Raw genomic sequence first — 22,726 nt, forward strand, 5'->3', positions numbered from 1 at the left:
GTCTGATCAAACAGGTGAAAAAGGCCTACGCCATCTTATTGGACTTCCTAGTAGTCAAGGAAAGTGTTCTGTGCTTTGTTGATAACAGTGAAGACATTCAGCTTAGTAAGATGATCCAGTAGAGTATCTGTTCTGTTGTGCTCCAGGAATATCTGTGGTTTTGCTGCATGTTGCTGCATAGTATGTAGTAACAGGTAGCAGATGTGATGCAGGTTCCAGAAGGTGAAGGCCTTTGGAAATGGAAAGAACATTAAGATGACCATGGTAAGGGATGAAGTAGTGCACCACAGGTATAGATCTGATCTTCTTTTGTTCCATTATACACCATTATAGACAAAATGGTTATAACAAAATCAAAATTACTGTGACAAGGGAGGTGAGAGACCTACTTTAACATACATCTTTCTTTAGCTTATAAATGATTGGGAATGTTAATTTTCAAATAGCTGGCTGTTTTTATTTACAGAAATGGATGTTTATGCTTTTGTAGGACTGAAAAAGTTTGGTCAACAATCCATTATTGAGACATTTAGAAAATTATCTGACTATATCCATCAGGCTGTAGGTTTCTTTTTGGCTCCAGTAATAAAGAAATTTGAAGAGCCAGTTTACGTTGCTTAATTCCAGTGGTTCATTTTTTCTAAATACTTTCATCTTCTTCAGAAATGTCCAAAAACATTAGAGTGCAGAACAAAAATGAAAATAAGCAGGTACATTTATTCAACTTGTATGGCTGCTTATTTCTGCATGTATATTCGTGCCTGTGAAAAAGTGTTCTATTCCCTAAGGGGAGAAGAAGCTTATATTGCAAAGAAGCTTGTATTGCAAACAGACCCCCAAAACAATGCTTTGCTGTAATTGAGTAGAAGTACTAATAAGCAAAGGTCATAGTTTAACATTTTCCTGGGGTGATTTCTGAGGTTATTAGTCTCTCTTTGTTTTCCAGGAATGGGAAATTAAGATGCAAATTTCTGAATGTAAGATGACCAGTAGCAAAGTGAAAAAAACAGTTATTCAGGGTGCCTACTTTTTTTGGGGGGTGGAGGGTTGGGTTGTTTTAATGATGCTTTAATAGTGAGCTATTTTTAAAGCTGCATGCTCCAGGTAATGTATCTATACTGTCTGCTGGATAAGGCCAGTTGCATTTTCAAGTGTTTCTCTGTACCAAGCACTCCAGTCACTCTGCTCAGCTACATGGGACTGTTCCTTCTGGCAGAGTCCCTGTTACCTCTTTCTCTTTTTCTGTCCTTTACTTGGTAAATCTTTGGTTCCTAGGCAGAATAATCCCTTCCTTACTCTTTTTTTTTTTTCCTTTTTTTTTCTGTGTGGTGGGTGATGTAGGACAGGATGGGATGGAGGAAGCTTGAATAGAAGCCCAAGCCCCTCCTGTCAGCTGATATCCCCTTACATATTTCCTAAAGTCCTGGTGTGTCTCCTGTCCCTGAAGGAGAATGTCCCCAGGCTTTTCAGCTGCCTCCCTGTCTTCCTTTGCTACATCAGTTTGAAAGCCTGAACGGCTCTGTTAAATGTGGAGTTGGTCATTTCAGGAATAAGACCGCGGCAGCTCTCAGCAGTTGGTTTCCATCTTCACCACCCTGACAGATTTTGTGGAACGCTGGGCTGCACATCCTTGAAAGATGCTGGAGTTGTCGTTGCATCCCAGCTTTAGTTTAATTAATGATCCATGCACATGTGTGGTGTGTCAGGTCCTCAGTGGTTGAGGCAGGTCCCTGGTAGCTGGGGGAACCATGTGTTGTCTCTTTGGACCAGGTGAGGATTTGACCCAGGATCTAGTTCAGGGAGCATTTAAACAGACAACAAAGAATGCTTTCTTGGGTTAAAATTGGAAAGGGGTATACAAGAGAGCAGCTGGTAGAAACTCCTGTTTTCTCAGCTGTAAATGTAGACACAATAAACATTCCTTCTTTCTCTGGCTGTAGAATGAACACGGATTTCGACACCACCACCCCCCCTTCACTGTAGAGCTTGTCAAGTGGAAAGTGCATGGATTTTGGCAATTGGCTTTGCAAGCAGATTTGCACCTTTATGAGTAATGTCTTTTTCCAAGAATTGGTGTGGATATAAAGCTGGCTTTAATCTCTGAAGTCAACTTTATGATCATCCTCTTTAAATTGTCATTTACTTAATTCTGATCTTTCCTCTTTTGCTACTGTTTTCATTTAACAAAAGGGAAAAATACTCCTTTCTTCAGTCTAATCAGCCACTTTCTGCTCTAGTTCCATTAGGGAGTCAGCAAAGCAGGGTTAAATCCAGCCACCAGCAAAATAGATGGCCTCTGGCAGCAGACAGCTGGGAATAAAATGGACAACCCACCCCCCTCCCTTGCCTACACTGCCTGTGCCAAAGCTCTTGACAAACCAGACTTGCTGGTGCTTGTAACTGGGCTGGACAAGGTATAGCAGCTACTGTGAGAGCATGACAGAGGAGCATTCGCAGCAGGAGTGGTACATTCCACTTTCTCTGCAAAGGGGTTTCTTTTTTTGTCTTCCATTCAAGTTACTGTCCTGCAGTGATCAACCCTGTTTGCAGTTTCCCTTGTCCAGGTTAAATCATAAAGCAGCAAGTTCATCTTATGTAAGATATTATTGTGTTGTTTTGAAAGTCATGATTCATTGGAGGAATAAAATAAAAGAAGCCAGACTGAAACACATCTGGTACATAGTTGCACCTAGGAAACACTACAGTGTTTTCCCCCCTCTTCCGTGTTCTCTGTTCTGTGCAGTGGGTAACTTGACACATATAAGCCTCCTATACTGTGAGTGCCTTGGAGAACTGAATACTTGTAAATGTCAGTTCAGAGCCTGAATACAAGATCTGAATAGGCCACTGCAACAAGGCAAAATGGCAGGGCGTCCTGGCCTTGAATCATGATGCACTGAAGCTCATCAGCAGAAGCAAAGCCAGTAGTGGGTTGTATTTATAACTAACAGTCTTGGCTGTATTCCTGTTTCAAAAGGGGAGGAACTACAAAGTATCCCTTTGCATTTTGAAATCCTCTGCTTATTTTAAGTAGCACAACCTCATTTTACTGTGCAGCTGTACCTACCTACGCAAGGGAACATTTGTCCTACAGTACATGCAGTACTTAAAGTGAGGTACCTGCTATCTCCCTCTTTAAATAACAGATCTGATGGTACAGTATTTTTCTGAAAAAAATAAAATTATCACAAAGCTGGTAAGAGCTCACAAATTTCAAACTGCCTGACAAAATGCTTGAGTCCGTTTTGCCATGTTTATCCTTGATTTGCTTACTGGTCTATGTGCTTGACATCATATGCAATGGAATGAAGGACATTTCTGTCCCACTGCGCTTGGAAGAAGTTAGATACACTAAGAGATATGCTAACTAGAAGTTAACCTCTGAAATAATGTGACTGGGTAACTTACTGTGGTTAGGGAACCATTAAAAATCTATCATGAAGGACTCAAGGATTTTTGGTTTTCATTGCTAAAATCTCAGGAAAATGCATGGTTGGAAGAACAAAAGAATTTCAATAAGCTGTTGCTCGTTGAGACATGACATGAAATGTAGACAGATTCATGGTGGACTGCCCAGTAGGCAAGACCTGGCTATGCACCTATGGTTTACTTTTTGGAAATGGTTGCCTTTTTGACAGCAGCTGTGGCTGAAACAAGAGGTGCATCAGGTCTTTTGTCCCCTCTGTTGCAGGTGTTTATGCTTAGTATGAAAACCTTATTTGTTTACCTTGACAGGTTATCGTGTAGCTCTTCCTCCCCTTTGCTCATGGGGTGCAGAAGGACAGCAATGCACAAGGAAATCAGACTCTAGCAGTGAAGAATGAAAAGGGCACAGGTAGTAGGTCAAAATTAGGTTAACTTGAACTGTGGGACTATGGCAGCAAATCTGAAAAGGTGGAACCTGAACTGTGCAAATCCGGTTTTTGAAGTGCTTGGCAGCAAATGTAAGGTTTTAGCTCTTCCCTTCCTTAAGCTGGCTCCTAAGACCCATTCAGTATTTGTATTCCTGCAGCACTCTCTTCCCAGCACCTTCTTTTTGCTTGGGTTGCATGTGGTGTGAAACTGAACAACTTTGCAGAATAAACAGTTTGGCTCATATGCTTCTGTATTGCAGCCTTTGATACTCAAGCCAGAGGAATACATCGCTTGTAATCTGTGAAAGTTCAACTGTGATCAAACCAAAACGTGTCAAGGGTTGTGTCAGTGGGTGTAACGTTACAGTAGTTGGAAGCTAGTATGTGATGTATTTCTGGGAGATGTTTTGTCAAGCATAAAGAATTTTAGTAGCATAAGTGGAAAGTGCAACATTGTTACAATGTGGACTCCAGCTCGAAGTGAAATAGGTCTCTGACAAAATTACGTTAATTTTGTCTCAGGTTAAATTTAGGCTGTATATTAGGCACTGTTTAAAAGTTGCTGTTTGCAAATACTGTAATAGCAATGTCTAGTTACAGGCTGAGTTTTATTTCCTGCTTTTAAAATATTGGCTTTTGTTGACAGTGGTTTTTATGCATACCCATAAAGTGTTCCTTTTCAATATAATGTGAAAGGGGTGTACTGTCATAGTTTAAGCTTAGCGCTAGAAGGCAGAAACTCCTGAACGTTGGTCCTAACTGATTCAGTTCCCTCTGACACGGAATGAACTGTTATAAAACTTGGAGTTGCTGTCTTGTCAGCTTGAAAAGCCTTTGGTGCTATGTCCAGCTTGGTTAAAGGTTCCTGGAACGCAGGCTTTGCTGTGGAATCCCTGCAATAGTTGATGGCTAAGAGATGGAGGTTTGCTAAAGCATCTCAAGTAATTTATTTATTTTTAAAAATTAAACATCTATCTAGCTTTGAAGCAATTTATACCCTAAAATCACATAATCTTACAGATAGCCCTGGTTGAAGAAAGCCCATGACGTAAGTACTGTTTGGCACCCAGAGGGTTTTAAACTTACTTCCAATATGCAACCAGTGGGAACTAGCTTTCTGCTAGAAACTGACTTTCTGGCAGTCTTTAGCAGGGGATCTCTCTCACTCTGCAAAGTGAACCAGGTACAAAGGTGATTTCAGCAATTACGAATTACAAACGGGCTTTCACAAACATTTCTTTTTCATTTTGAAAAACTAATCGATAACTTGTGTACTAGCTTTCAGACAGGTAGAGAATTAATTGACGTAATGACAGGCATAGGTGGGCTGGTAAAATGGTAACAGTCAAATCAGTACTTTAGTCATGTATGCCATTTTTTACAGCCTTTGTGTTAATCAGTTTTCAGAGACATGCGTAAAGACTCCAGCAGAACTGATCCTTTGTTGAGCTTTTAATACAGCAAGTTTTAGCCTGACACACTTAGAAATTGGTGAGGTTCAAGAATCTCTCTGAAGCAAGAAATGTAGCATGTTGTACAGTTCTTAATTTCTCTTTATATGTTTTTGTATGCCAGGATACCAGGAAAAGATATAATTAATTGAAGAGTTGGTTTTAAATTAGACTTTATTGTCATTGCATGGGGACAAGCAAAGGCACTAGAGAGTATCTTATCAGAATCACTATAGCAACAGCTCACCCCATCATTCGCCATGTTTTCCCCAGCCTATGATACTCTCTGTTCAATCACTAGATTATTAATGGCATTTATTTTCAAAACCAGTCCTTTCAACTGTAAGCCCAGAAGTATTTTTAAGAGAGGGAAATTCTAGGAGCTGTGTCGTTTACAGTCAATAGTTTGGGGAAAAGTTGGGCTTTTTAGTATGGTGGTTATTATTATGACAAGACTTTTCCTTTTTCTTGTTAGCTGTTGCTCTTTGAGTGAGTTTCAGCTTTATGGTGAAAGGAGTATGGATTCTTCATGTGTGTGAGAAGAAAACCTGATTTTCCTGCCTGTCTTTTCCAAAAGGAGTGGGAGAGGTGGAGGGTATTGGGTAACAAGACACTCTATTATCCTAGGAGGAGGAGAAAAATAGAAATACTGTATTAAAGCATCTGTTTATTTAGTTTCTTTCATTGGGGATATATCTCTAAGCAACAAGAAGTGAAGCAAATCTCCCATGCTGTTCACCTCATCATTCTGTCTTGAGCATAAAGAAGTAAAGCCAAAAAAGGGGGTGGTTTATTTCAAATGCGAACCACGAAACAAAACTTCTGAATGTCGATAAAATGACCTGGTTTTATTTTCTGCATGAAACTAAACCACACACCACCACCTTTTCTTGGTAGCAATATTTGTACCATCACAATGTTCTTTTTACTACCAGTCACACTGGGGATCACCAATTGGCCAGTTTTAGCTTTAGTGAGCTAGCTGGTGACCTTCCCTTCAACCTGTCGTGCTTAAATATTATGCTTAGGACAAGGAACCATGTTGATACTGGATTTTTAAATGTTAAGACTTTTACTTTCTAGCTAGACAAGGCCTGTGACTGATGTCCTGTTATGTCAGGTTGAGGCATACAGAGCACCTTCAAACAAGCTGATACAGAAGAAATCCCGACTCATGTTCTTTTGAGAGGTGAACTTGCATTGGTGTCCTGCTAAGGAGTACATGGTTCTGGAATATTTTGAATCTACATGCCTAGAGGAGCTTTTTAGGAAACACATTTAACAGCCTGGAAGAGTTTTCCCAGGGAAAAAGAGTGTACTGAGATGTTGTTTTAGCCTGGGCTTTGCTTTTTCAGTCTGGTTATGAACTAATTAGTATAAAGGTTCAAGGCATTCAAGGCGAGCCTGTGGAATACTTAAGTTGACCGAGTTGGCTGAAGGATTCCTCCTCTCTGTGCTTTGCAAATGATTCCAGAGGGGTTCAGGGCTGCCTGGTGTAACCTGATAGCAGAAGGTTGGAAGAGCTGCTCCACTCCAGTTGTGTTATGTTCACTGCCTGTGGATGGAAGGACAGCTAAATAATTCAGGTACTTTTCAGAGCCAGGAATCCCAATAAATTGCTTCAGACTTTGCTGTAGGCTCTGGATCTGTTGCTGTTACTGTTTCTTTTGTGGTTGTTCTTATGTCTATTTATGTATAAGTAAAGCATTTCTTTCGTGCTGCGGTAAACTGCTTCTCTATTCATACATTGTTTTGAAATTTATAACATTTATCTAGGATTTTGCAACTATTTTATGATATTATTTTTTCTTTTTAACATAATAATGCTGTTCCTTGTGTTTTACTCACAAAGGTGCCTTAAATCCATCAAAAGGAAGAAGAGCATTTAGTGATGCAAGATATGACAACAATGGGCAGAAATGCTTGTTGTATCAGAAATTCTGCTTGTCATTTGTTTAACAACCTCCTGTCAAAGTAGCTAGGTCAGTAAAGAATAAACTAGATCCTAGCTGCTATATGGTTGTGATAGTCATTGTTTGAAAAAGTCATTGATAGGCTGTATGTGATAGTCATTGTTAGAAAAAGACTTTGCAAAGCTGAGCTTTCTGTGCAGGAGTGTGGTTTTGAGCAATGCAATAGCTAGTCTGAGACTACTGAATGGTGAATTCTGTCCCTTCAATTGCTAGGAGAAGATGGTTACCAAGGTGATACCCTGAGTCTTCCTAAATGACTGCATAGCATCTACTTCTACCCAAAATATCTCCTCTCCCAGATCTGGTCCTTTTACCAAGCATAAGGGTTAAGAAACAAGTAAACTTGTAACATCAGGGTGGACAGAAATAAAAGCTGAATGTGGTATAACTGGAAAGCAAGACCTGGTACTAAAAGTGTTTTTTAAGTCTCTTGTTCAGCCTTGATGTTTGAGTGTGCTTCTGTACTGTAGTTTTGCCATATCTAAAAACTGATCATTTAGGCCTGCTTTGAGGCCGCATTCATCACTGGTGTTAGAGCTCTGTGCAACTCTTGAACAAAAGACACTGTGCAAGAAATACACATTCATGTGGAGGTGGAGCAAGCCTAATTTAGAAGAATTAATTTTACATTCAAAGCAATCGAGAGCTAAATTAGTTTAAAATCAAAGATCAGGGAAAGTCAATAAAAATTAAAACAGAATAAGGGATGAATGTGGGCTTTCTTCAGGGAGTCTGCAAACCACTTCTCTTCTTGTGTAAGAGCAGAATTCTGCCTCAGCATTAGATTATCCTCTGTTATAGTTGATTCGTCTAATTTTTTAAACCTGTCCTGTTACTGCTTTTGATAATTGATTTCTTATACTACATATGCTAGTTGAGTTTTTTATTTCAACACAAAAGCAAAGTGTTCCCTCTGTTTTTGCTTGAGTGTAGGCAGTTAATGCATGAGGTATTTCGTATAGGACTGATATGTTTATACGTGACATTTTTAAAAGGATGCATACAAAGAAAGGTGTAGGCTAAGATGCGGACAAAGAATAGATGGAAAAATAAAGTTTTGTTCATGTTTAAAAGGATATTTCAGTCAACAAATATTTTTTTCAGGGCTGTTGCCTTTGATGCTGACACATGAGCAATGCCTCTGGGTCCATTTAAAATGCAGATTATTTTTCCCAGAGCCTGTGGCTTGAAATGACAAAGGGAGAGTTTTGGGTGACGTTTCCTTAGCCTTCCAGTTTCCAAGCTAAGCCTGCCAGGAATCCATTTGATCATTATGCACTGTAGCTTAAAAAATGTGCCTGGGAAGAAAAAACATGGCATTGCCAAGGAGCTTCACAGCCGTGTATGACTAGTGTAAAATGTGGAGTGGCTTTGGATTCATTCCATTGAGAGAGCTTCTTCCTGGCTCGCAGAGACATTTCTTACGATATTTATTCATTTTAAGTCTCCTTACATTTTGCTTCAGGACTTTTTAGAATTTTAAGTGGATGAGAAGGAATCTGGCACTCTCCCCTCCCAATTAAAGCAGATGAACATGCAAACCCATATTTCTCTCTAGTTCTGAAAGAAGTAAGAGAGATCTGAAGTATAGGTGGAAGACATTTGTTACAGTGACTACGACTAAGTAGATTCCTTCCTTTCCTGGACTAGATCCTACAAGGAGACTAGCAACATATGAAGCCTTTTTGGTGTTAACTCTGAGGAAAGCACAATAGCACATCTAAATGATGTATATTGGATATAAGGAAAGAATGGAGATTGTCCAGTGTCTTTCTGTTGTTAATTTCTCCAGTTCCTTGCAATGAGGCAGAAGATGGTACAGGAATCGCTAAAGCATAAGAACAGAGAACATTATAGTACAAGAGGTTTTATTTAAGGAGTTGGTTTTATGTATTGTAATGTAAAATTAGCAAAGCAAAATGCAGGCGAAATTTAGAAAGTCTTGAAGAAATCTGGAGACCTAAGAGACCATACAGTTCCATGCACTGGATGTGTAGATCATTACAAAATACTTTCTCATTAGGTCAGACAAAGTTGGAGAAAGGAAGGGGACCCTTCTTCCTGTTTCACAGATGGGGGGAAAAGAAGAAATAGTGTATTGCACAGGGGTAGCCTCTGGCAGTACCAGGAATTGGATCGACCCTTAAGAAAGCTGCAGAGTGCAAAATGGGAGCTTCTGATCAGCTTAGCAAAGAATTAGAACAGATCTGCTGAGCTGGCTTTCCCTCCGTACAGCAGAGCTGTTCCTGGAAGTATATTATTTCTGCAGCACTTGCTCATCTGTAATCCAGAAAATTTTCCTTCACGGTCTTCCTCATTTGTGACTGTCCCCAAAGCAATGAGCTCCCCTGTACCAAACGTAGGGAGAAAAATACAGTCCAGCATCTTGCTGCTTCTGTTTGCTCTCAGGGTTGCTGTATTACTTCCCTTGAGAGTACAAGGCATGTGAAAGCAGCACTAGAGTGCATCACCACTTGATGGCACCAAACAAATTTGAAAGACCATTTAAAATAAATAAATAAAGAAGGGAAGCAACTCAGCTTTTCTGCAGTGTGGGAGGGCACCAACAGAAATAAGTCATGCTTACTGTATTAGTATGGAGCACTCCATAAAGCACTCTCAGTATCTGATAAACTCTTCCATTGTTCAGTTTCTTTAACATAGCATGAGTACTTCAGCACTGTTGTAAATAGTGAGCAATAGCGCCTTGTGCAGGAAATTAGTAAACTGAAAATGTGTTCTTAGCCCATGTGCTGGCCAGTTTGTGAGCAAGAGAGAGTGTGCACTTGCCTGGCTAAAAATGTTCTGGTTGCCTTGTACTGAGGTTGTATCTCTTCCGAGTTATAACCATTTTGCAAGTACAAAGCAATGGTTTAATGAAAACCAAGTTTCTGGACTGCATCATTTGAACAGTTTTATAAAATAAGGGGAATTCTAGTACCATTGCACTGTGGGCTGTTAGATTCACAATGACCTTGATATTTCAGGAACACCTTGTCTTACAGATATTCCTCTTCTTGTTCCCTATGGGGACAGATGTTCTCAGTTCAATGACTGGAAGGATGGCCATATTGATTCTTTAGCCATTAACATTAAAGTGTACCAACAGGGAGCTCCCCTAATACTGTTATGGATACTTCTCCTTGTCTTTTCTGAACACATTATAAGAATCTTGTGCTTCTCAGGTTTTTATTAGTTCTCAGAAAAAGGAGTTTCAGCAGCAGACATCTGCAAGATAACCTCCTGGTCTTTCCATTAAACACACAGCAATTGCTAGAGGCTTCCTTTATTTAATTCACTCTGAATCCTCTGCTTTCTGTAGTTTTAGCTTCCTTCTGTCTTTTCATCTGTCCCTGAACATATTGCATTGCTTAATTATATCCTGTTTTGTGTTTCGTGGAGAAAGAGAAGAGGAAGATGTTAATGCTTGTCAAAATGACCAGCAATCTCCTCTTTTCCCTGATTCTCTTTCAAATGAAAATGTCTGCCACAACATTTGGTTAGTTTGTCTAGGTTAGCTGTAAAAACAGTTAGTCTGTTGGCTTCTCTTCTCAGCTAATAGGATAGAGACAGAGCTCATCCCAGCACTATATGGATCAGAAACAATTAAAGATTGCAGCATACCTGTTTCTCTTTCGCTTCCAATTCTCCTTCTACTAAAGCATAGAGTAATTGAAGTGTGTAGTGTTGAGGGATTGTGTACATGCATATGTATTGCATTCTTGTTGACATGGAGACAGAAAAATTTTGGCACCAGTCCCCTCTCTTCATTCCCAGGCAACTGTTTTGTAATTAATTATTAGAATTAACTAGAAAATTCTTTGGCTAAGAAGCTGTTTGCTTTTTATTTGCATAGTACCTAGCACAGCGGAGACCTGGTCTGAGCATAAAGATCTTGATAGTAACATAGAGTAATTATATCTGATAGATCCTGTGGTTGTCCACAAACACTCAAATCAGTCCCAGCCCTACAAAGCTCATGTGAAGATTTTTTTAGAAGAGTTTTTATAACATACCTCTGAATTTTGTGCATATTGATTGCAGAAACCTGTGTTGATTGAGAATCAGTTCCATCCTGTTTCTAGACCGCATCCCATCCCTGTTAGGCATTTTACTGTCCAAATGCACTTTGACTTTGAAACCTAGAAGCATTTCACCATTACAGTAGGCTGTAGGAGGTGCATGAGGTATTGGAGTGCTCTCTCTCACTGTGGTGTACTCAAGAGAATAAATACAGCTCTGCAAAAAGGTGAATATTGAAACCCATTGAAGCCTTTGGGTTTTATTGGGTTTTTTTTTTAAATGTTTGTTTCCCTCCTGTGTAACTAATTAGTAGGAAGAATGCCAAAGATTTTATCAAAAGAAAGGCCTAAGTCTTTGAGAGCATCAGTGTCATGTTTTTATAAGACAAGTCTGTTCTTTTCCATGTGTGAAACAATATTAACCATTTCATGAAGCAACTTTAAAAGATGCTGGCAGCTTTATTGCTGGGTGCTGGTGTTGCACTCTGACCTGTCTTAAATGGCTGGTGAAACAGTCTGCAGCAATTAGATGATTGTTTCATCAAAGTATGGTTAAATCCAAATGCCTGTAATTGATGCTTCCTGTAAGCATTATTGAAACAGGACTTAAATGAAAGCAAATATACGTTCTTACTGTTCCCAATATGTGAACTCCAGAGGGAAAAAAATGGAAAGCAATTAGAGCAACAAAATGGATGTTTGTAACTTAATATTCAAAGTACACTTTTCTTTTTCTGTTAAATTCTAATTTAATGGGGAGATTTCATATGCCACTTACAAAACCATATATTTAGACTTTGTGTATTTGTTTAGCTCCACTTTTGGCACAGATGTCTTCAGCATTCTGAAGGCTCTCTAGGCTGCAGTACTTTTCCAGGCTTGATCATCTGTGTAGCCCTCAGCCGTGGGATGCAATACACAGGGATTCACTGAGGGGGAAAGAGAGTTGGTGGCCACGTTAATCCGATAAATGTTCTGGAAAGCATGCTCACTCAGATGGAAGAGCCAACCCTGCCTCTACATGGTCCTGCAGCTTGGCTTGAGGCTGCAAGCATCTGCACATGAGCCCAGCTCAGTCATCGGTGTTTTCTACAGGAAGTGGCAGTCACTTCTGTGCTGGGGACTGAGCCCATTTTTCATGCATACAATTTGAATTGAGAAAGGTTGCGTGCATCTTTTTACACTGGGGTGTGAAATTCAGCCCAGGACTAAGGCAGCAGCTCCTAGCACTGGACTCTTAATTGGTTTTTGAGCCTTTGCCAAAGGTAAAGCTCCGTATGCTTTTTGTCACTACTTCTCCAAATACAGAGCAAAGTGTGTATGTCTGAATAAGGATGAAATAAGAGAGGCTGAACTTAAAAGTGTTTAATTTTGCAAACGGGTTGAGCGCTAGAGTAGGCGGCCTGGGAAGACTGCTGAACCCATGGCATGAGGTGTCTCAGAACAGGTTAAAGAAATATCCATCGGGAACAAGGCAGCCGGTGCAGGGGGGCAGGGGAGGGCTCTCCAGCAGAGTTTTCCCTTGCATGAGGCAAGCCTTACTGATGAAGCATTTCTAAACGCAAATGAAGCATGCAGCAGCCCAGGGATGGCCTGTGCTGAGGCACAATGAATTCTTAAGTGGTTGAAGTGAGGCATGAGATAGAGAGGGTGGGAGACGCCAGATTACACAAGCTGCAAAGGTTCAGGCCCAGCTGTATTTTGATGTAATTCTGATACTTGCTGATGTCATCAGTCATGGAGCAGTGTTGCTCTTTGATGAGGCCAGCAACAATACAATGTTATACAATCAGAAGGACAAGGTTAAAAAGTACAACAGTGTTTATAGCAATCTCAGTTGGCCTTCATAAATATACCAAGCTATTATTTTACAGTATTCATCTGTTCAGGGTAAAAGCAGTAGGCTTTCTGGAAAGTGAGAAGTTTAAAATACTACGCATTTGTGAAAAGGTCAGATTCCCCCTTCATAAACACTATTAAAGTGTATCAAAGGTTTTTTTCTCTTACTTGAAAGAGCTAGGTGGAGCTATTTGGAGAGCCATGATTGACTGCGAAGTCAAATACAGACATTTATATTTGAGATCATGAAAGGTGGGAGTTCTGAAACTCATAGTTTGTTGATTACAAAATTTGTTTCTATGATAACAAAGAGTCATATTGTCACCTGGACCGTTTGTCATCCTTTAGGTTTCGGCATAGTCCAAATTGCTGGTACTTGAGAGACTGGACCATCCACAGCTGGATCAGACAGTGCTTAAAATATGGTGCACAAGACAAAGCCTTGTACACATTAAAAAACAAGGTAGGTTTTTGGAAGGAAAAGCCATTAATATACTTGATCAGCTTTTTGAGACAAGTGTGTCTTACCTGGAATTCCTGTTGCAGCTGGGTCCTGTAGACTGTGGTTCTAAGTTCAGATATTTCTTTGTGAAAAATTAATGTTGCACTGGAATTTTAGCTAAAGCTCTTTACAGCTTTTATTTCCTCTTCTTTCCCAGGAAGCTTTTTGTTTTTAAACAGTGTTGGTATCCAAAACATGCTACATGCAGGAGAAGCATAAAAACCTGATAGGCAATGCCCTTCCTGGTCCCAAAGGCTCAGAAAAAATTCCAGAACAAATCCAGTACATCAAAAGTTAGAAGGCCTACATCACAGGAGCCGTGCTATTCTCCTTGTGTTGCTTGACTAACTGTCACATTGCAGCAGTGTGCAATGCCATGGTTCAGATCTTTCTGATACCTGCAGCACTGTGCTTGGGAAGATTTGGACAGCAGATTTTCACACTGATTTTTTTTTCCTTCTTTTCAGGTTCAGTATGGAATTTTCCCAGATAATTTTACATTCAATATTTTGTTGGATTGTTTTATAAAGCAGAAGAAATATGAAGGTAAGGAAATATATACCAATTCTACATCCATAGTTGTATGGTCTTAAATATGCAGAGCCTTTCTTTGAATTAAAAACTTTTAGCCATATTTTCTCTGAAGTCACCTTAAAAACACGCCTTCTCCTTTGTTTAAACTACTTTTCTGCATGTTTATATTTAATTTCTGTTGGGTTTTATTAATTATATAATTTTGAAACATGTGCAATTCACAGTTTCTACTGTGATTAATCCCATTCAAAATATAAACTAACTTCTCCAGTTTTTACAAGTCTGACTTACATGCTAAAGATATCATATGAGTTATTAGTGACAATGAGAGTATTATAAGAATCAAAATGCATGTTGGTAGAGTTGATCTTACCTACCTTTAGCTATTCAAAAAGCTACATCTCTAAACTGTTTGTCTAGACTTTCTGTCTGTCACTGTCACAATTCACATGGCTATGCTGAATTGCCATGTTGAGGTGCCTGTCTTTATTGACTGTTTAAGTGTTGAGATGAATAATCCTCTCATGTTTGATGACAAATATTTAAGATTTTCATTTCACTGCAGGCTTTCTGGTACTGTAGACTTGCAGTGAGCTTTTCTTTGCATAAGCCTCTTGTAAAACAAATAACCGAAACGGACAATAGAATTGCAGGACTTATCTGTAGTTTTTATCATTAATGTTTTGCTAAATAGCAAACTAATACATATATTTATTTTATTTTGAGAGGCCCTCTATCTGTGAATTCCCCCTTATTCCATCCACATTTCTTTTCTGTGACAGGCTCAAGGCCTTTTGTTTAACACACTGCCCTTCCTGACAGGGAGGGTCACTGGAACTCCCTGTGGAGCTCCTGCAGAGCACTGTTTGCTGAATACAGTGAGTGCTGTGGGTGATCTGTGACAACATTCCTGCTCCATTGTACTCTCCTGTCACCTTAAGGGTGGTGAATTTAAGCCAGTCTTCTCTTGTTTGTAATCTAAACGCAAGAACAAAGAAGTCATTTTTAGAGATTTTTTTAAAAATGTTAATGATTGAAGGGCTGAGCAAAGAAGAGCCAATTGAAGAGTGTAGAGCTAAGATGAGTTTGGAAAGCTCCTTTGCTGTGTCTTATGCTATTCAACCCATTCTTCCATCTTGCAGTGTGTTTGAGTAACCCACTTGAGTAAGACTAATTCTGCACTACTAGTTATAAGAAATCTTTAACTTTCTCCCTAACTAATTCAAAACATACTACAGCAATAAAGTATCAGTGAACATGAGTGGGTGCGAAAGGGAGCTGTGTAAATTTGCGCTTGCTGATTATGTATTGTTTTCTTCCATAGATGCTCTGTCAATAGTAACAGAGATCATGCTGCAGGAAAGTTTTGATGAACTCTCAACACAGCTTCTTTCTCTCTATGTCATATACCAGTACCTGGCAACCAAGTCTGAATATACGGTAAGCGGACTACACTCAAAATGATCCACAAACCCTCCATTTCTAAGTGTCGCAGTGCAATCAGTTGGGCATTCAATCTTGAATATATTTTATTTCCCGGAAGTTTACCTGGAAAAAATAAATACTCCCTTTTTTTTTTCATTGTTTTTATAACTGCAGAAGAAAGGAAAAAAAAAAGAAACAACTAAATATGAAAGCCATCAAATAACTTGTCACCCCTTTTGCTCCTTTCTCTGAAAGGGAAGGTGTGTTGGGATTTTCAGATGTAATGTGTGCCCATTGGCAAGTTATGAAATGACATTTCAGTTCAGTTCAAAGAGGCTTCTATCAGTTAACAAAAAAACTGTGTCACCTGTTGTACAGGACCCTGTTAAGGTGAGTATTGCTCACCATTAGAGCTTGGTAATGGTGATGTTCCAGAATTATAAAGCATTTTCACTAGGATTTTTACTATCTAATTTGGCTTTGGGTGTATTGTTTCTAGTATGTATTTGTTTTAAAACTAAATTCATTAGATCTCTCCTGTCTCCAGGGATTAGGGAGTTCTTATTCACATCTCGCTTGCTTAAGGCCAACGTGACAGTTCAGGCTCTTGGAAGTGGCATTATTCTACCTTTGCAGAAGGGGCTTAGTTAGGTATCAAAGGGCTCTGCCATGTCCATCAGTTTAGGCAGCTACTTTTCATGTAGTTTGGCATAAGCCTTCAATAGCATGTTGTCATCCATAAGGAAAATGCTTGAAGCCTCCATTTGTCTTACATGAAGCATCTTCCAAAATGTGTATTACAGGTGCCTTAAGGTTTTGCTCAGCTGGGTTGTAGTTTCAGTTTGCACTATAGAAAACAGATGTGCATTTACCCTGTTTTGTCTTCTCCTTCATTCCCCAGAAGTCAAGTATGCTTGATCACTTGTACGTGAAAAGCAGAGGGACCAAAATCTCATTTTCCCATTGTTTGTCCGTATTTGTATATCCTCACTGCAAAGACAAGCACTTGTCAATATGTGTAGCATTTCATGAAAGCTGAATATGCAAGCAAGGGTGGTGTAGACATATGACACATTTAAGGCAAGCATATTTATGTAGCTGTGACTTATTTAATATGCATTTTGAAATAACCCCATCCAAAGACAGCAATAAGCCATATTTTTATATGTATACACCATACAGATTACCATTCAACACCTCATAATGCTCAGTACCAGTTTTCTGTGTTTGATTTTGGAATTGGGGTTAGACAGAGTTATGAGGTCTGCTCAGCTGCTCTTGAAAATCCCATTCCTTTTCCCAAGGTGTTAGACAGGTCAGCCAGTGTCCTGTTGCAGACAGGCCCTTGGCCATAGCTTAGGGCCAGCAGCTTGATGAAATGTTTTTTAACTTTGAGAGCTGGTAATCTTTGGCAATCTGACTATGTTAGTCCTTAGTGTGCATAGCAGTGGTGATAGAAAGCTTCCGTTTTTCTGCTGTTGTGAACGCCACTGAAAGCCTGGCTGGTCTTGGCTCTCCCCAGAAAGTTTCCTCCTTGACTGCTGCAAACAATCAGTATGATTGCTACCTTCCACTGTAAAGGTGTTAACATTAAGTTCTTGCAGTTCCTCCAGCTCTTGGAGCCAAATGGGCTAGTTCCCAAAAGAACCTAGACTGCTAAAAGCCCTGTTTTTCTGTTTGCATCTGATTTTCCTATAACATTCAGGTGGAGTACTGAATTCAGTATGAAACAGCCTTATCTCCTTGTATCCCTTTGCTGGGTCAGGCAAATACCTTGCCTGGCTGTCAGGTGATGGTATTTTGTGTCAGATGATAACATGCAAATTTTTTTAGCACCTGAATGGAGACACAAAAAAATGCCATACCTTGAAAAGATGTCTCTGAATAATGCATTAAACCAGAATGTCGAACCTGTGTGCTTTTTAAGACTCAGTGTACCTCAGGAAATTTTTCAGAAGGTTTCTTCCTTTCACCAGCGATATTTGTTTCAGGTCATAAAGTAATAAACAAGACAGTGAAGTACCCTGCCACAAAAAACATGTATTAGAGAGTCAGATTTCCTCCAATCTATTGCCTTTTATAGCTTCCTTTTCCTCATTTTCTTAGCAATGGGAGTTGTTCAGCTACTTTCACTTGCAGTAAAGAGACTTTTATCCTTGATGTTTGTGCTTCTCTGGTCTTGAAAAATGTACTGTACTATCACATAGCAAAACAAAATTCACACTACTCTTGTGGTTTTAATGCACTTACTTACACTGGGTGTCCTTCTTTAGCTGTCACTAGTCATATGGCTCAGACAGCTGGTACTTCTCTGTAGCTGGAGAGACAGATGTACTTTTAATCCTGGGGCATACAGTGGTCTTGGTGAGTTGCATATGCTCTTTTCACAGTGCAGATTTTGGACTCAGAGCAGCCCTTAGCAGCATACTCTTCTCTTAGCATTTTCCTGTTCTAGTGAGGGGTAGTGGAGCATGTGTCTTACCACATACTTAAAAGAAAAGGCTGCTCTAGTACAAAAGCCATGTAATTTTTTCTTTAGTGGTGTTAGCCTGAAGCAAGTGGTAGGACATACAGGACAGAGACAGAGCTTGGCCAGTGTAAATCAATGTAACCCTCTGTCCTGAAGGAAATGCGCTGATTGACTTCCATGCAAAATCTCAACCACTCACATTTTACTGTCTTCTGGAAAGAGAGGTGTTCCTCAGTATAATGTGTACTATTCCTCAGGATATACATACTGTAACTCTGAACACTAGACATGTTTAATGATTCTTTACTTTATTGCTAAGACATCTGATGAAAGCCACGTGTGCTGTCTTTGGCAGCTGCCATTTTACGTTTGTGTTTGTCAAGGAACACTTACTTAGTGTACATTATTTGCAGTGGGAAGAGGAGAGAAATCTTGGAGCATCGCTAGTGCTTACAGGTCTAAAGCAAACAAGCACTGTGGGTTTTAGCTCCCAGCTGTATGGCTATGCATTCCTTGGTAAGTTTTACCTCCCTCACAGTCAGCTTTTCCATCTTGTCTTCAGTGGCTGAATTAAATTGGCATCTTTGCTTTATTATAATGTAATCAAGTAGAAGGCTAAGGAAAAAAAAGGCAGAAATAGTGGAAGGAACAAATTCAGAGCTAAGACTAAATCTGTTTTGTAAGCCTGGAGAGTAGTATTGATTTGAATGGGATGCCCTTTGTCAGACAGCTTCAGAACCTCCTTTAGGGCTCCCTGCAGGTTTGGATTGCCAGCTGAAAGAAAGATGTTCTTAAACAACAGTAGTGTTGGTTTGTTTGTGGACCAACAAATTTTCAAAAAACCAAAAGTACGGAGTTCCAGAACACAAATGTAAGGTTATGGACAATAGATTCTTTTTCTGGTTAGTGAGCTTCTTAAAATAATCCTTAAACCTCAAGAAGTTCAGAGAGCACAGCCTGAAAAACATGATGTTTAGAACATTTACTACTCACTGTAATGTTAATGTTTCTGTTGTGAACAGCAGATAGCAGTGCCTTTATCCTGTGTCTGTTAAGGAGTCTTCACTGCTAATGATAGGCTATATTATTAAAGAGCAGTTAGATCAGAGTATATCCAGAATTGGAGGGAAGGGGAATGGGGTAAGTAATTCTTTAATTTCCTCTAACATTTAGAGGAATATAGTGCAGATAGATTTTGTCCTTCTCTACAAAATGATTATTTACTTGAAAGTAATTAATTAATTTAAAATTTATGATTATGCAGTTGTTCCATTAGTTCATTATATTTTATTGTAGAATTTATTGAGGGTAATAAAAAGTGGACTTGTTCTTAAAATGTGGCCTCAAAATACAATGTGTAGTGGCAGAGTTAGGATGCTGATTCGGATTTATCATGGCTGTAAGACAAAAAGCTCATTTTCAGTCAAAAAGGGAGGATAAATGTGAAAATTAATTTGAAAGCAGGATTTTCCATAGGGCTGTAGCTTGTTATCCAGTGGAGATACTGATACAAACAGGGACTTTGCTGTCCAGTTGGCATTCAGTTTGCGGTGTTTTTTATGTCATATGGATTGGTTGAGTAGTGGCTGTATTTCAAAAATGCACTTCACTGTTGTCTGTGAGCAGTAGTGTTTGTTCCATGACATTGACATTCAGTAGATCAAAAGCTATTTACTGTTATGTCACATATTCCACAGTCTTGCCAACACTAATGGAACCAACCTCTGAGAGAGTGAAAGATGTCCATGGGCACAGAGTGGCCTCAAGCACCTCAGCTATTTTAATTTAGCCATAGTCCATAAACTTTGTCTGTGCACCTACTGCCTTGCTTTTCCTAAACTGTTCTCTTCTATGTAAAGAAGAGTAAGGTGTGTTTCATAGTTTTCTGTCATTACAGCCAGAGTGCAAATTAGATTGAGAGCTTGGATACAACTCTTGTAAGCTACACTGAAGTGGTATTATTTGTTACATTGACAATGACAAAATCAAAACCTTAGAGTGATAATCATTGTAAATTAGTACTCACCAACTGCAATGTGATGTACATTTCTTCTATTACATAGGAGTTTCATGTTCTCTAGTAATTAGCATCAGAAGAAAAGCCACATTGTCAGTGGTGCTGCGCATCACAGGTCCTGCTAAAGTCAGTGGAGACCTTGTTGCACAGAATGTCCTAAATCAACAACCAAAATTCCATTTTGGCAGGTCTCCCATATTTCCTTTCAGGAAGCTCCAGCAGAAATAAGTGTGCTAAGCTGTATAGTTAGCCAGAGTGTGTGCTGTAAATACTGTACAGCCTGGCCATGACGCATGTGTGAGTAGATGTATGGCCTAAAGGACACAGAAGTGATTCCAGAGCCTTGGGTTTAGTGCACACATGCTGCACAGTCAGTTCCTGAAGGCTAGTGAGACATTTATCTGAGATCTTCAAACGTCCTGCTCAGAGCTGCTGTTACAACTGTCAGACAACCAGAAAACCTGACCACTTTTCCTCTTTCCCATCTGGACAAAATTTCTAGGGAAGGGGGGAGGGGGAATGGGGAGGAACCAGAAACAAACATGTAATAGCTGTGAAGTTTAATAAAATAAGGTAATAGCAGTTCTGTCAGAGCAGCTTTGTAGAAGAATGTGTTGTTTTTACCACAGAAACCAATACACTTGCTGTCACTTCTAAAAAACAGAGACAACCCATATGGATTCTGTTAAGATTCAAGTGTTGAAGTAGTAACACTAAAGTATTTTTTTATCACAGGGAAAGTGGAGTTGAATAAAGGGCTAAGAGCTGTATACAATCTCATGCCACTGATGTGGACACCTGGGTACTTGAATAGAGCCTTGCAAGTGATGGAGAACGTGGTTTCATTGTCAGGGGACACCAAAATCTGCAAAGAAGCTGTAAGTATGAAGGCTATAACCCACTGAACAGAGAGAATTTCATACAAGCCAGACTCCAGTAAAACCTGTGAATTCTGTGCCTTGCTAATGAGAAGAGGTCCAGCCATACTTCAGAGGTCTTTGTAGGACAGGAGAAGAAGTGATGTTTAGAACAGAACCACTGCTTCAGTTGATGAGCCAGTGATGATGTCTACTGGCATGTCCTTGGGAATGAGTGTCTGTTATTGCCACAAACCATTTAAGTATGTTTCCTAAGCCTTCCCCTCCCTATAGAGACACCTGGGTCTGTGTCACAGGAAGCAGATGTATGTAGACACCTTTTGAACTCACTCGGAGACATACTTCTTAGGGGTGAGCATGAAATACCACATCTTGTTTCTCTCCTGGCTAATTCCATGTATTCTGTGCCCTCTGAGATGATACTGTCCTGAGTGATGCTGGTCCAAAACCAGTACAGAGTGATTTCTAGAAGGGTTGTAGTGCCCTCAGTTGGGGAGGATGGATAGATTCGGTCCATTTGTGAGGTCAGCACTGACTAAAGGACTTGGGGCTTAGGAGTGCTGTGGGGCACCAGGCTGATCCTGGAATCAGACAGCTTAGGAGGAAGTAACTTAGGAAACCTCCACCACATGGGCTGGAGCATAGAAACAGCACTGAGGTTTCACCTCCTCTTCTTGGTACTCTTTCCTGAAGGTGTCTCTGGTGATGGGAGTCTCCCTTTTGCTAGCATCACTACTAGGCTTGCAGTCTCTGCATTTCCCTTGACAAACAAATGCCAGGGCAGTGCTCAGCAGGTTCTCCTATCTATTCCATGCTTGGAAGCAGCTCTGTGTAATACTGGACAGTGCAAGGAAGGAAGTGTCACATCTGCAACTTCCACTATTTTGAGTTACCTCTTCAGGTGTGTGGTTTTGGGGATTTCTTCCTTACTCCAAGTCTGAAGAACTCAGCCTAATACATTTGAGATTTTTTCGGCTTATAAACCCCAGACAAATTAAGGAACTCCTCAGCTTGCTCTGGGTTATAGATGAACATCCTAGTGTTGAAACAAGGCTGCATCTGTCTGTGGTAAAACAGGTCCATAGAAGATCCCATCCTTCTGTGTACTGATACTGTAAAAATAGTAAACGCTAGTAATATCTAGCAATGCTTTCTTTGCAGACACTTTTTACTTTGTTCAGTGAACAACTAAAAACTTCCAGAATTAGGTTGTTACTGATTACTCACTAATGCTGCAAGTGTCTCTGTACAAATCCAGTAGTAGAGCCCAAAAAGCAATGACCATGAGAGCCACACAGAAACTTCCCTGAAGAGATACTTGGCCTCATGGATTTTAGATATAGATAGGTGCATTTTAGATGCAGATATAAACAATACTGCAAGTCACGTAAGTTTCACCAAGCTGAGGATCAAGAGCAGGCCTGGATGTTTGTTATTATCAAAATAATTTCTCTCTAATGGATTTTTGTGACCCCAATGCGGAAAGGAAAACAAGGAAAATATGTTGGTCCATATCCTTATCTGGTGTAAAGTAATTACAGTGTATTGATTTGCATAATCTGGTGGTTTCTACCTAAATGTTCATTAAGATTTTACTATTAAAATACATACAAGACATTTTTAATTCTATTTCAAACTAAAATGCAGTATTCCTAAGGGTGAAGGACTAAGAGCACTGACCAGGTCAGTGGGGTCAGTCAACTTCCACTGAATTCAGCAGCAGTGCCATAAACCCTCTTTTCCTGTAGTATCCTGGGCCTC

The 22,726-nt window shown here is 39.7% G+C and overlaps 1 protein-coding gene across 3 annotated transcripts in view; it reads left to right on the forward strand.

The window, feature by feature from the left end:
* The window catches only part of MRPS27 (mitochondrial ribosomal protein S27), a 48,027-nt gene that overhangs the window by 18,952 nt on the left and 6,349 nt on the right, over positions 1-22,726 (forward strand). For 2 of the 3 annotated variants that reach the window (XM_072859279.1, XM_072859280.1), the window contains 5 exons: positions 13,488-13,602; positions 14,109-14,187; positions 15,500-15,615; positions 18,484-18,586; positions 20,823-20,965. In XM_072859279.1, coding sequence (XP_072715380.1) covers positions 13,488-13,602; positions 14,109-14,187; positions 15,500-15,615; positions 18,484-18,586; positions 20,823-20,965 — 556 coding nt within the window. The remainder of the gene's footprint in view (positions 1-13,487; positions 13,603-14,108; positions 14,188-15,499; positions 15,616-18,483; positions 18,587-20,822; positions 20,966-22,726) is intronic. The other variant, XM_072859281.1, reaches the window with a different exon arrangement.

This window comes from Ciconia boyciana, chromosome 4, assembly GCF_034638445.1.
Source record: "Ciconia boyciana chromosome 4, ASM3463844v1, whole genome shotgun sequence".
Classification (NCBI taxonomy): Eukaryota; Metazoa; Chordata; class Aves; order Ciconiiformes; family Ciconiidae; genus Ciconia; species Ciconia boyciana.